The sequence below is a fragment of the Siniperca chuatsi genome, linkage group LG24 (genome assembly GCF_020085105.1).
Source record: "Siniperca chuatsi isolate FFG_IHB_CAS linkage group LG24, ASM2008510v1, whole genome shotgun sequence".
Classification (NCBI taxonomy): Eukaryota; Metazoa; Chordata; class Actinopteri; order Centrarchiformes; family Sinipercidae; genus Siniperca; species Siniperca chuatsi.
The window spans coordinates 14083313-14096524 of record NC_058065.1 but is presented as its reverse complement, the minus strand read 5'-3'; the positions used below and the strand labels follow the sequence as shown (position 1 = coordinate 14096524).

Genomic DNA, 13212 nt, shown 5'->3' with positions numbered 1-13212 from the left:
TTGAAGGGATACTCCTCACAAAATCTGTTTCATATTCACATTCACATTCTTCCTGACTAAATAAATCAATCAATTCTTCATTCATTTCATAGCATGAGATTCCATTTTGCAATGCATATAGCCAATTCCCTCTCATTTTCCTTGGCATGGATAATGCCATTGCTGATGAAATGGCAGATGAAATCTCCACAGCTTCTCTGTTCTAATTTCTAAATTTCTTTCAAGGGCATGAATGACTCTCACATGGACGATTGTCCTGCAAATGGATTGTTGAGAGGCGAGTTTCTCAATCAGGGAGAGAAAAGGAGGAAAGAAAGAGACCCTCCTGGGAGATTTGGGGCAGTAAGACTGAGTGACGGAGAGAGGAGGAGACAGAAGACAGGTGGAGAGGGAGAGATATCTAAGGAGAGCAACAGAGTAAAGCAGAGAGAGAGAAAATAGTGATGAAATATTTGTGAGAATATTTGCTAGAGAGGTAAAATCTGTAGATGAATCTTAAATCTCCCTTGTATGAAATCTATTGTACTCTTCAAGTCGGGCCTTGAGAGGTTCTTTGATTTCTCTGCAAACATCATTCTAGCTCGCAAACACCTCCACAACTGAACAACAATGCAGCAAATCTGGCTCTCTCTATTATCTGGCCTGTGCCTTCGCCTGGTTTTCCTTTGTAGGGCTGAGGAAGGTCTCGAGTTCCCTAATTTTGACGGGAAGGACAGGGTGCTGGACATCAACGAGCGCAACTACAAGAAGGCTCTGAAGAGATACGACCTGCTGTGCCTGTTCTACCATGAACCACTGCCTGCCAACAAGGGCCTGCAGAAGCGGTTCCAGATGACAGAGCTGGTGCTGGAGGTAAGGAATAGGAGCTACAGGGATGGGAAGAGGGGAGCTGGAGGAGTTAGTAAAGACAAGGCGATTGGTGCTGATTCTTTCTTTATTATGGAATTTGCGTTAATTGCAAAGTTTTGGCACATGGAAAGCAAGCAATCTGAAAAAGTGAAGTGTAATGCCCTTTAATACCCTCTAAAAACTGGGCAGCTTTCTACATTTAAGAGATGTAGAGGAATCTCTACAATACCACTATCTTATAGGTCACATTTTGTAAAGGGTTTATTAGTTGCAACTAACGCCTTCATTAATGGTTGGTAAATTTTGGGTTGCCAGGTTGTGAAAATCCATTTGGCAGGTGTATCCTTTCTATTTGGTAATATTGCAGTTATAATTGTTAGGAATCCATTAATAAATACTCATTGGTTTCTCAACTTTCAAAAGCCATCAAGACTGAAGTTATAAATGTGATTCACAAAGGATTATTAATCCAACAAGTCTGCAGTTGTAAAAGTTAATAAGGTTGTTAATGAATAGATTTTGGTCCAGGTTAAGTGGTCAAAGGGATTTATCACCTGGAGACCCATTAGTTGTTGTTATTAATGGTTTATAAGTTTCCTATAAAGCTTAAGTAAATGATTAATTAACCATTAACAAAGTCACTAGTTACAGCTTATAACCTTGTATAAAGGGTGCCTTATCAGAAAGTGGTCCCACTCTACTTTGCTGTAGAGACTTTGCTGCAACCAATAACATACTATTTGACAAAGAAAAGCAACAGATGAAAAATGATTAAAAAAAAACAGGAGAAAGTGAAACCAGAAAAATATTGGCATTTTTGCTTGACAATATTAATTGCCGATCAAAATAGTTGCTGATTAATTTTCTGTCGACTGACTGTTCGATTAATCGACGAATAATTTCAGCTTTACTTTGATTTATGAAATACCTGCAAAACTAACGACATTCCCATCAGCCTCAACTGTACCTACCTGTCTTAGTCTTGATTAGAAAATGTGAGAATGCTAAAGCAAATTGGTGACCGTGGTAAACATCCTGCCTGCTAAACATCAGCTTTGTCATTGTGAGCGTCTTAGCATGCTGATGTTAGCGTTTAGCTCAAAGCACCGCTGTGCAGCCTCACAGAGCTGCTAGCATGGCTGTAGACTCTTAATCTTGTTCCTTGATGAATGGCATAAACAATTAACCAGTTAACACAATTGTTATCTATAAATGTTCAGCTCATCAATCAATCAACGAATTGTTTCAACATCAGCGCTACTCTACATCCCTTCAAATCCTTAATTTTCCAGTGACACTGCCACTGACTTCTTCAGGTACACAACCCCTGAAACCTGCCAACAAAACGTCATTACTGATCAAAGAAGAGCACCAGAGTTGAGAGATGTATCTGTTGTGACATACAGTACGGTGCCCTGATATATCTGATGTCACTAATAACATAAAAATGTCTCAATAAGCTACAGCTCAAATCCCCGTGGATTAGACTTGCAGGCTCAACCGCCATGCACATTTGACTCTAACCTGTCATAACAAGTCATTGTATAGTCACTGATCTCCTCTGGTTGGAAAAGCAGACACTGAATGCTTCACTCTTCCTCCATCTCCTTGATGTGTAGACTGTCTGCTTAACCATAAAGTGAAGTGAAGCAGGATTCATAGCTGTCATGCCGTCACAGTTTGATGGACAGAGTCAATGTTTTACCTGCACACTCTCTTAACTGGCAAGCAGTGATTTTAATCCCATCATGTGCCCTCCTCTGTGGTTCACATGTATCCAGGGATTGTTTCTAGGTCATTCTGTTAATTATAGCTTGTTCCCAAAACTCTTTACTATCTGGCTGTGAACTAGAAATAAGTGGATGTACTCACTTTCATCCCCTTTTTCACACCGTGAATGTGTTCTCTCAGCTACCTTTCCAGTTATCACTTCTGCATTCCTGTCATGTTTCATGCACAGTTTGAAACAGAACCCAAATCTCTTCTCTTCAGTGGTATTTCTAAATCTGTTTTCCTTCCTCAAGCACAGCGAGCTGAAAGGGAAGCAGTACTGACTCACAGCTTCCCTCTAACAAGAAAACTCCACAGGGGGCTCTCAGCACACACACACACACCTTGGTAATGAAAAGATGTATTGACGAAGACAGCAGCAGCTGTGGATGCCAGCTCAAATACACAGCGTACTCTACTCTGCACTATGCGAGTAGTGTGAGGGTGTGAAGTGTTTTGATCCCAGGCTGATCCATGGAGTCTCTATTTAACAGTTAAGGTGATTTCAGTTAGTCTTTTTAAGGATAAGAAGTCATGATTTCCTAGAAATGTTTATCTTTCTGCAACAGTGGTTCTCAAACTTTTTGCCTTATGACCCCTCAAAATTCAGCAATGTCTACTTGGGACCCCTCGTCTCTTGTTTCAAATGTTGTTGAGTTTTGAAATGTCAGAAAAGTCTTTGTGTAGCAGAACTATGTTTCATCATCTTTCCTATCATTTCGCAACCGTTAAAGTTAAACTTGCAAGCCCTTCATGGGGTACTGTCAGATACCCAGGCTGGGAACCACTGATGGTCTGAATGCCACACTCCACACTGTGACGAATACAATTCTGGTGGACGTAACACCCACCAAATCACATTATATAATTGAAATACATTACAGGCTATATATAATATATTCAGCAGAAAAATAATAATAATAAAAATAAAATAAAGCAAAATCAGCCTTAAAAAATTTAATTTGTGTGTAATTGTAAATTGAAGACTCCTCTTCAGGACTTTAACCGCCCCCAAATTCCCAGAAAAAATACAGAGGAAATTTCTTTAACAGGCAGAAACCTCAAGCAGAAACTCCGGAGGCAGAATTACCTGCTGAAAGCGACAGAAGGAGAGATGAGAGAGACGAGAAAGCACAAAACTACAGGAGAGAGAAGATGTCGAGTTAGTAACATGCATTAATCGGATAAGAAAGCATACAGATGGAGAGGAGGAGAGAGGTGCATCATGGGAAGTCTCCCGGCAGTCTAGGCCTATAGCAGCATAACTAAGGGATGGTTCAGGGCTCACCCAAGCCAGCCCTAACTATAAGCTTTATCAAAGAGGAAAGCCTTAAGCCTACTCTTAAATGTGGAGATGGTGTCTGCCTCCCGAACCCAAACTGGGACCTGATTCCACAGGAGAGGATCTTGATAACTGAAGGCTCTGGCTCCCGTTCTACTTTTGGAGACTCTAGGAACCACAAGTAACCCTGCATCTTGGGAGTGCAGTGTTCTAGTCGGATAATAGGGTACTATGAGCTCTTTAAGATATGAGGACATGCCTGACCATTAAGAGCTTTGTAGGGGAGGAGAAGGATTTTAAATTCTATTCTGGATTTTACAGGGAGCCAGTGCAGAGAAGCTAATATTGGAGAAATATGATCTCTTTTCCTAGTTCTTGTAAGTACACGTGCCGCAGCATTCTGGATCAGCTGGAGAGTCTTGGCCCCAAACCCCTCCGAGACACATTATCTAAAGATATAATTAAAGGACTTATTTGGGCAGCCTGATAATAAGGAATTGCAATAATCCAGCCTAGAAGTAACAAATGCATGGACTGGTTTTTCTGCATCATTTTGAGTCAGGATGTTGCAATGTTACGTAGGTGAAAAAAGGCCCGTCTTTGAAGTTTGTTTCGTGTGGAAGTTTAAGGACATATCCTGATCAAAGATGAGTCAGAGATTCCTTAAGGTGGTGCCGGAGGCCAGGGCAATGCCATCTAGAGTAACTATATCTTTAGATAATGTGTCTTGGAGGGGTATGGGGCCAAGTACAATAACTTCAGTTTTGTCAGTTTAACATGCTGGGGGTAGCATAGCGACAAAATGCTTCCCCATGTCCCTTATTTTTTAGATGATAAACTGATTTAAAATGGCTGCTAAAACATTTCTGGCCTGACTCACAGTTTTTACAGATAAAGAGTTATGGTGTGCAATGATTTTCTGCCTTTATCAAAAAAAAAGCCTTACACTGACTGACATGTGTCTGTGTGAACACCTAGCTCACAGCTCAGGTCCTGGAGAACAAAGACATCGGTTTTGGGATGGTGGACTCCCAGAAGGATGCCAAAGTAGCCAAAAAACTGGGTATGACGTGTCTTCATCATTCCACAGTAGCCTACCACAGTATCAGTTACATTACTGTGCATGCTGAATGTCTAAGTTCGGATTCTGCTTTATCCTAGATCAGCATTTTAGGTAAAATCCCTTTCTTGTTGTGCTAAAATACTGACTTCTTCGCATGACTTTGCTTTCCCCATACACTCCTTGCCTGTAATGTACTGAAACTGTATGGCAACAGTGCTGCTGTTATCTAAATGTGAAGCCCCCAGACTAGCTTTCTTCAAGTCCTATACCATACTCCTGCTGTTTAATTAGGTCTGGAGGAGGTGGGCAGCTTGTACGTCTTCAAGGACGACCGTGTCATTGAGTTTGATGGGGAGCTCTCAGCAGACACACTGGTGGAGTTTCTGTTGGATGTGAGTGGAAAATCTTATTCTGCTACTTTTTAGATGTGTATTCCATTGAGAGAAGAAATCCTCAAGCAATTAACAGCTGCAGCCTCGTTAGGATACTTGTAAATGATGTATTTCATAGTAAAACAAGATTCAGCAATAGCTTTCATGTCATTTTCCCCTTAAGGAATTTCTTATTAAAGTGATAATCAGTGATGTTTTCACATGAATAAATTTAAAGGAATAGTTTGACATATTGGGAAATAGGGTTTGCGAAGTGGGAGGGGCTGCTGGTTTAGGAAGTGTATTTCCCCATTCCCGTTTTAAAAACAATATCCTCAATGTTACCTAACATAGAAACACTGGACTCTCCCAGATAACGTAACAATCCTATACATTTTAATAATTTCGGAGCACTTAAAAGAATTTTAAGCTCTGTGATTGGATGTTTCTTGACGAAATGCACCTTGGGAGTCGTAGTTAACTTCTACCTCAAACTTTTTATGTACACGGGCTTGTAACTTTGACTTTTTATCAAAGAACCAGACTTTTTTAATGCGGTTGTTAATCTTTTGTGCTGTTAATTAAGCGGGAGAGTTACATGCTGAACCAAGCTGTAGAAGAGCTACAACTGCGAGTCACTTAATATTGAATAGGAAAAATGAATGGGACTTCACTTCCGGGAACCAGGCACGCCCAAAACCTCTTCAAATTCACAACTGTATACGCGTATTCACTTTCTTGCCTTGAGGTACATTAGAAGATTGATACCACTCTCATATCTGTATGTTAAATATAGACCTAAGGCTATAGCCAGCAGCCGATTATCTTAGCTTAGCATAAAGAATAGACGCAAGGGGAAACAGCTAGCTCTGTCTGAAGATTAATAAATCCACCTGCCAGGACAACAAAGTTCTTATGTACTCTACTTTCTTCAACTGTACTGTGCTGCATTGTTTAATTCTAAAACTATTAATCATTTATACAAGTTAAAGATGCTACTTCAAATTACAATTAAAAAAAACAAACACTGAAACTATACAAAATCTCACAGCTCCTAGTCTGGCACATGACTCCCGTAAACCACAACTTGTTGTTTTTACCCTTTGGTTTGTGTACGGATTAAATAACCGAGATATAATGTGTATTAGTGAGCTTTAGAGGTGCTGGTAGGCGGATTTTGTTAGCGTTGGAGAGAGCCAGGCTAGCTGATTCCCCCTGCTTGTAGTCTGTATGCTAAACCAAGCTAACCAGCTGCTAGCTCTAGCTTCATTTTTAATAGACACACATGAGAGTGGTCTTTTCGTCTAACTTTCGGCAAGAAAGCTGCTAAAATGTTGAACTATTACTTTATCTTTTGCAGCTTTGCAGTGTTTCGTGGCTGTGAAAATCACCTACCTTTATTATGCCGCCCCCTAGGTGCTGGAGGACCCAGTGGAAATGATCAATAATGCCATGGAGCTGCGAGCCTTCGAGAGGATGGAGGAAGACATCCGCCTCATTGGATACTTCAAAGGGGAAGATTCATGTTAGTTTACCACCAAACTCATGTGCTAGTGTCTATGTGATTAAGTGAAGTGTCTTAATGCCTGTGTTTTCATTAACAAAGATAAGGAGCGTGTGATGGGTTAAAAAATACATCTACACTGTTTCTCTGTCCCCTGAAGTCTGTGTTCCCCAGATGCTAATGGCTTCTAGAGGCTAATGGAGCTACATCACCATGAAGCCTAACTAGCTGCTAAAGGGAAACCTGATTCCAGACTGTGACACTCGGTCTCAGGAGAGCCTTTAAATAGCTTCTAGTTCTCTGTCTAATAGGTCAAACTGCAATTATAGTTCCTCTCAAAAAAAAGGGAGAAAAAGCGAGACAGGGAAGATGCTATCTGGTCTGATATGACAGTGGCATGAAGTTTCATTATGGAGCCTATTTCTGTCCAGAGATAGGTTGGTCCTTGGTTGTGACCTTGTTGTGAGCAGAGCCAGCGTTACAAGCGTATAAAACTGTATTAAGGGAGACTTTGTTACTTGGGTGAAGACAGTTCAATCATGATGGGAAATTGAATGAAGCGAGTGGGGTTCACTGCTTACCTTCCTGATCACATACTGTAGATTTGGCTAAGAATGTGACCAGAATGTGAATGATGAAGTTCCACACAATCTGTTTTACTTACCGGTACTTACTCTTTGGTTTCTGTCATTCTCTCTTGAGTTCCTCATCAGTCTCTCTCTCTCTCTCTCTCTCTCTCTCTCTCTCTCTCTCTCTCTCTCTCTCTGTGTGTCTCCCTTTTTCTCAGACTACAAAGCTTTTCAGGAGGCCTCAGAGCGTTTTCAACCTTACATCAAGTTCTTTGCTACATTTGATAAATCTGTAAGTCTTACGTAAGATGTACAAAATAAAACTCTAATCTTCATTAATAGTGTCTAAATCTAAGGATCATCATATATTGCTGTAAAACCCACTTTTGATTACTCTCACATACACATTTCTTGTTAATACACTCTTTAAAGGTAGTAATTGTTTGACATTTTGGGAAATACACCTATTCGCTTTCTTACTGATAGATGCGAAGATAAATACTACTCTAATGTCTGGACACTAAACATGAAGCTACAGCCAGCAGCCAGCTAGTTTAGCTTAGCATAAAGACTGGAAACAGGGGGATATAGATAGCATGGCTCTGTCCATATATAACAATATCCACCTAGCACCTCTAAAGCTCACTAATTATTACGTTATATCTTGTTTGTTTTACCAAAATGTAAAAACAGTGAGGTTGTGGTTTTACAAGGGGTTGTGTGCCAGACTATTTCTTGCCCAGAAGCAGTGTCTTGTCCCACTGTAACTTGTATATTAGCAAGCTTTAATGGTGCTAGAAGGCTGATTTTGTTACCTTCAGAAACCTACCTGTTTCCAGTCTTTATGCTAAGCTAAGCTAGCGGTAGCTTTATTGTTAGCGTACAGACATGAGAGTGGTATCGATCTTCTCATCTAACTCTCAGCAAAAGAAAGCGAATAAGCCTATTTCCCGGAAAAAAAATTTAATGAATAGCAATACGATGAAATGATGGGAGATAGTGTTTCTGGTGGAAACAGTTACAGTACAAAGTTACAGTCTGAACACACTTGGGAGAGGAGTGAAGCATTACAAAAAGTTGTAAGAAGTTGTAACACTTTTCAATGTAAAATGCATTTATTAGAAAATAGATTTTTGAATGAAACCCTTCAGTTTTTCTGTTTGTTTAATGAGCTCATTAAACAAAACCCGATAATTATATCCTCCATCCGCTAATCATAATGAAATCCTGGTATGTTGTATGTTTTAGGTAGCCAAACATCTCTCCCTCAAAATGAACGAGGTGAATTTTTATGAGCCGTTCATGGAGGAGCCGGCCATCCTGCCTGGTAGACCTCTGTCAGAGATGGACATTGTCGAGTTTGTCAACCAGCACAGAAGGTCGATTAGATTGATATCTTTTAAAGGTTCTTTCATTATAGGTTATAGCTGTTAAAACCTGGGTAAGAATTTTATGAAAGTGTGCTCTTTACAGGGCTACTTTGAGGAAGCTCCGGGCAGAGAATATGTTTGAAACATGGGTGAGTAGTTGTTCTGTCTTACCAGAGTTGGCCCCCCAAACTATTTTGTATACATCTTCATGGAATTGTTTTAAGCTGATCTGAGGTGCCACATCAGGACGATTCATACAGTGTATGGTTATATGTAAGAAATAACTTGTACTATATAGTGAATCAAACCTATGACACCATGCAGAATACTACATAAATGCATTTAGGCTGGATTGTAAACCAGTCTTGTGCTGTAAACTTTTTTCAATTTCCAGGAGGACGACATGGATGGAATACATATTGTTGCGTTTGCTGAGGAGGAAGATCCAGGTCTGTGCCTTATTTCCTTTTGGTTTCGCAGTTGTTTCCCTTTTTATTTGCTTTAGTACCTGAAGGTGAGCTGAAGGTTCCTCTGTTCTGTCGCCCCAGATGGCTATGAGTTCCTGGAGATCCTGAAAGACGTGGCCAGAGACAACACCAACAACCCAGAGCTCAGCATCGTCTGGATCGACCCCGATGATTTCCCTCTGGTTCTGCCTCGTCATTAGCTTCCTATTTCTAACTCAAATCAAAAATCTTTCTCAAAAAAGAAGAAACAGTATCTATACAAAATTGTATTTTAACAACAACCATATTCCTTTCAAATGTAAAATAGGTCACTGATCAGTTAACCTGGTTTGTCTCACCCCTCCAGCTGACCACTTACTGGGAAACAACCTTCAAATTGGACCTGTTTAGACCTCAGATTGGTGTGGTAAACGTCACAGATGTAAGTAATGGTTACAATCTTAGACTGCATCAAAGTGAAGTTATTAACCCGTACCTTGACTTTCTTGGTGCTCTGTGTTCCAGGCGGACAGCGTGTGGCTGGACATGTCCAACGACGAGGACCTGCCCACCGCTGAGGAGTTGGAGGACTGGATAGAGGATGTCCTGTCAGGGAGGGTGAACACGGAGGACGATGATGAGTCTGCTGACGACCAGGAAAACCCTGATAGCTACGTCACAGAGGACAGCTATGAAAGTCAGGACCCAGATGAGGAAGATGACGGCGATGACTAACCTGAAGGGTTGGGCTAGTGTCCCGGAAGTTCAGACCTGGGTCAAAATACTGAATCTGCTTGGCACGTTAGAACCAGATTACTGACATTATCTCCTTTTTTTCAAATAATTTAAAAGAAGTGAAATTAAAAGACAATGTGTGGTCTCCCAAAAAATTCAAAATTCTAGACTCGTGGTTTAATGTGGTTTAAATAGTTAGGCAGATAAAAAAGAACTGATTTAAGGTCATCATAGGAAATTTTGGCCAAGTTTATAATAAAGTTTACAGAGTGCCTGAAACAGTAATTCTCCTGTACTCACCAAGGATAAAGATATCAGCATATTAAAGTTTCTGTGTCGCATACACATGTAAGTTAAAGCGCCATTAATAGATTTTGGCTGGGGGCAGCGCAACAAACTGTAAACACAACACTAACATTTTATCATCTTTTAAGCTGGTATGGCTAACATGTTAGCAAACAGTTTCCTATTTAGACATCCAGCAGACATGGAGCAACATTAGCATTCATTTGTTGTCTTGTTTCAGGTCAAATGATGAATCAAAGTCCTGTTTTGGTCTCCACCAAATACTGAGGGAAACATCTGGCTCTTCAGTTGCTAAATGCTCCACTATGTTCACCAGCTAGCCGCTAATTTTGCCTGTCTGCTGTTTGGTGGTGGACAAGCAGTGTACAGTTGGGTTTTAGAGCTTTTCGCTGAAAGCAGCTTCCTGAAATGCGTGGAAACAATGCAGATGTGAATCAAAACATTAAAGCTGCAGGCCATAAAACCAAAACAACAAGCCGAAAGAACCTAAAACCATCCATAAAGCTGAGGGGAACAGCAGAGTCTGGTGATAATTCTTTGTGAGTTCTTAATGATTGACTAATCGATTACATTACACATATGTTAATATAAAAATATTGATTGTAGCAGCTTTAAGGTTGACATAAATGATTAGATAGTTAAGAGGAATTCTATTAGTGTGTGTGTGTATATATATATATCTATGTGAAACTAAATGACAGATGTTTTTGTTCTAAGTAGAATAGTGCTTGAATTGTTTTCTTGTGATTAAATCAGGGCAAAATAAAATGAATAGTTCTGTATATAAAATGTTAATAGACTAAACCTGAATTAAAAGAGCAACACAGAAAAGTATTAAAAGCACTGTTTTAAGAACATTTTCATGATGTAAAACACTGTGAATGTGAATCACCTCTGCTGTTTTTAAGGGGGTGTGTGTGTGTGTGTGTGTGTGTGTGTGAGAACATGCACTTCAGTTCTCTCCCTCATTAAGAAGGTCCAGACTGCTCAAGACAGCAGATTGGCACATTTTCTCCTTTAGTCAATGAGCCTTTTCAACCTTGAATTATTTAAACATCAGTGAATAATTCAGCATCATTATGCCTCCTAATGGGAGAAGGGACCTGGACAGTGAGGCTGGGGAAAGTCGGGGGTGAGGGAGTTGGGGTGAGACAGGCTAAAAGGCTGCCCACCAGGGCCCAGCAAACTGCATATGGAGCGGACATACTCCTGCTGAACCCATACTGCTGGATATGAATTAATAATACAGGGCCATGCAAGAATCATTATTCCCCTGGAGGTGGATGTGATGCAGTGTGTAAACAGGATGTTTATATCATGGTGTGAGATTTACACATAATCCATGCCATAGCTGAAAGATGATCAACTGCGTGTGTGCATTTAAACGTGACCTGAGGCAAGAAGACATGTCGCGCTCTCTCCTGAGGAAAAAGACGCAGACAGTGTCATGGTGCAAGTGTTGTGATGTTCTCCAGGGCCTTTAGGTTACATAATCCTGTGAATGTCAAGTGTGATGGTGTTTTACATGAACGTTGACTAAAAGGAGGGCAGGAGGACTGATTTCTCACACACACACACACACACCTCCTTACTCCCCAGAGAGGAAGGACGACAGCAACACATAGTGGGTGTGAGGGTCTGACAGATTCAATATAAAACAGCAAAGAACAAAGCAAAGAGTAAGATGTATTAAGGTGTAAGATTTCTGTTCAAAACTGAAGCCACTAGAAGATAGAAGGATTTTCTCTCATGCCTCGATCTGCACATAACCAAGTCATTACCAAACAAATAGAGAGGGAGGAATGAAGGGAAGAAAAACATTCCATTTAGATGCAAATGCTCCTCATTTTCCTCTCTATTCATTCCTCTCCTCCTCGTCCCGGTCCTGCACAGAGCAGGCGAGTACGAGAGGGGGATTAAGCCGAGGACAGATGAGTTCCGACAGGCGGCCTCGCGCCCTGGGCTCGCGGAGGGATGAGGTTGTTTGTTTTCAGCACCGGACACTGACACTGACATTCATTTACCCACAAGGCCCGGCTGCACCACTCTGACAGGCTGATGGCAAGCCAATTACCATGGAGCTTCATGACAACAAAAAGCCACCAAAATAAGGCCAAAACCCCTGAAATTTGCTCCGGCATGTCACACAGCAGGGCCAGATGAATGGGCAGGGACAGAGGAGAGTGTTAGCAAGCTTGCAGCCAGGGCAAGTGTAGATAGTGCATATGGAGATGCTGAGGATTAAGTGTGGTGGAATGGGAGAGAGGAAATTAAAGACACTGCACACTTGAAACTGCAATAGAGAATTTTAAAGGGAAAATTCGGCATTTTTTATGTGGCTGTCCAGTCAGTGTTGAAAGTCAATGTAGTCAGTTGAAGGAATAAACTCCTCAGTGAGTGCTATATTGACAGAGAAAACTGAGTTTGCCAAGTAGTTCTTCCTGCATCCAGTGATGTCATTTGACAAGACAGTGACATCACTGGAAGCAAGGAAGAACTACAGGCTACTTCAGCTTTCTAGTCTCTGCCTGTGGTGGGGAAGTTTTCGCTTTAGAAGCAGTTATTGTGGTGATATTCACGGTAGAAGTGCAGCTAGACTCGGTTAGCTTTGTTGTTATACGGAAGCCTGCTGGGTGAGTGTGGGCGTCAGAAGCTTGTGCGGAATGCATCCTGGTACATGTAGGCACTGCCCAGCACAGTTATGCTGGCAGCATCGCGGAGGAGAACTCAGTTTTCTCTGTCAATATAGCATGCACTGAGGAACTGACTACATTTACCGTCAAAACTGACTGGACATCCACATAAAAAAAAGCCAAATTGGAGCCAAAACGGATGTGAAAGTAGAAGAACAGTAAATCACAAAACGGGGCATCAAACTCATCCGTTTTCACATGGTAGGAATATCCAAGGTGAAATTTTTCTCTGCAGCTGAAGCTTGTGGCTTGTA

General features: G+C 41.0%; 1 protein-coding gene across 1 annotated transcript; it reads left to right on the top strand.

Moving 5' to 3' along the window:
* The first annotated feature begins 329 nt into the window (after positions 1-329).
* LOC122872261 (calsequestrin-2-like) lies at positions 330-12552 on the top strand. Its single transcript, XM_044188240.1, has 11 exons — positions 330-852; positions 4880-4964; positions 5256-5356; positions 6752-6860; positions 7627-7700; positions 8657-8787; positions 8882-8927; positions 9173-9227; positions 9327-9427; positions 9592-9666; positions 9750-12552. The coding sequence occupies exons 1-11, from the start codon at positions 610-612 to the stop codon at positions 9957-9959; spliced, it is 1230 nt and encodes a 409-aa protein (XP_044044175.1). The 5' UTR covers positions 330-609; the 3' UTR covers positions 9960-12552.
* The last annotated feature ends 660 nt before the right edge of the window (positions 12553-13212 follow it).

Coding starts and splice junctions, on each gene's coding strand:
- LOC122872261 (XM_044188240.1), top strand. CDS start 610: ATGCAGCAAATCTGGCTCTCTCTATTATCTGGCCTGTGCCTTCGCCTG. Junction 5,357..6,751: donor TGGTGGAGTTTCTGTTGGAT/GTGAGTGGAAAA, acceptor GCCGCCCCCTAG/GTGCTGGAGGACCCAGTGGA. Junction 8,788..8,881: donor TTTGTCAACCAGCACAGAAG/GTCGATTAGATT, acceptor TGCTCTTTACAG/GGCTACTTTGAGGAAGCTCC.